At 62.8% G+C, this 301-nt stretch overlaps 1 protein-coding gene across 1 annotated transcript in view; it reads left to right on the top strand.

Moving 5' to 3' along the window:
- The window catches only part of TLN1 (talin 1), a 27899-nt gene extending 27602 nt beyond the window's left edge, over window positions 1–297 (top strand). Inside the window, 1 exon segment of the mRNA XM_010012444.1 lies at window positions 153–297. Coding sequence (XP_010010746.1) covers window positions 153–284 — 132 coding nt within the window. The 3' untranslated portion in view covers window positions 285–297.
- The last annotated feature ends 4 nt before the right edge of the window (window positions 298–301 follow it).

Genomic DNA, 301 nt, shown 5'->3' with positions numbered 1-301 from the left:
TAGTCCCACCACAGGGACTGCAGCCCTCATGCCTGTGGCCACACCAGCTTGGGGAGGCTGTGGCTACGATGGGAAAAGCCCAGCTCTGGGGTGATTATTGCCATGGCCATCCCTGTTGGAGGCAGCGTGACCCCAGGGCTCTCTCCCTGCAGATCATTGCCGCCCAGGAGGAGATGCTGCGCAAGGAACGGGAGCTGGAGGAGGCGCGGAAGAAGCTGGCCATGATCCGTCAGCAGCAATACAAGTTCCTGCCCTCGGAGCTGCGGGATGAGGAGCAGAACTGAGCCCCTCAGCGCTCCCG

The sequence above is a fragment of the Nestor notabilis genome, unplaced genomic scaffold (genome assembly GCF_000696875.1).
Source record: "Nestor notabilis isolate BGI_N333 unplaced genomic scaffold, ASM69687v1 scaffold21120, whole genome shotgun sequence".
NCBI classification, from domain to species: domain Eukaryota; kingdom Metazoa; phylum Chordata; class Aves; order Psittaciformes; family Psittacidae; genus Nestor; species Nestor notabilis.
The sequence above is the reverse complement of the archived record's forward strand: the minus strand, read 5'-3'. Positions and strand labels throughout refer to the sequence as shown.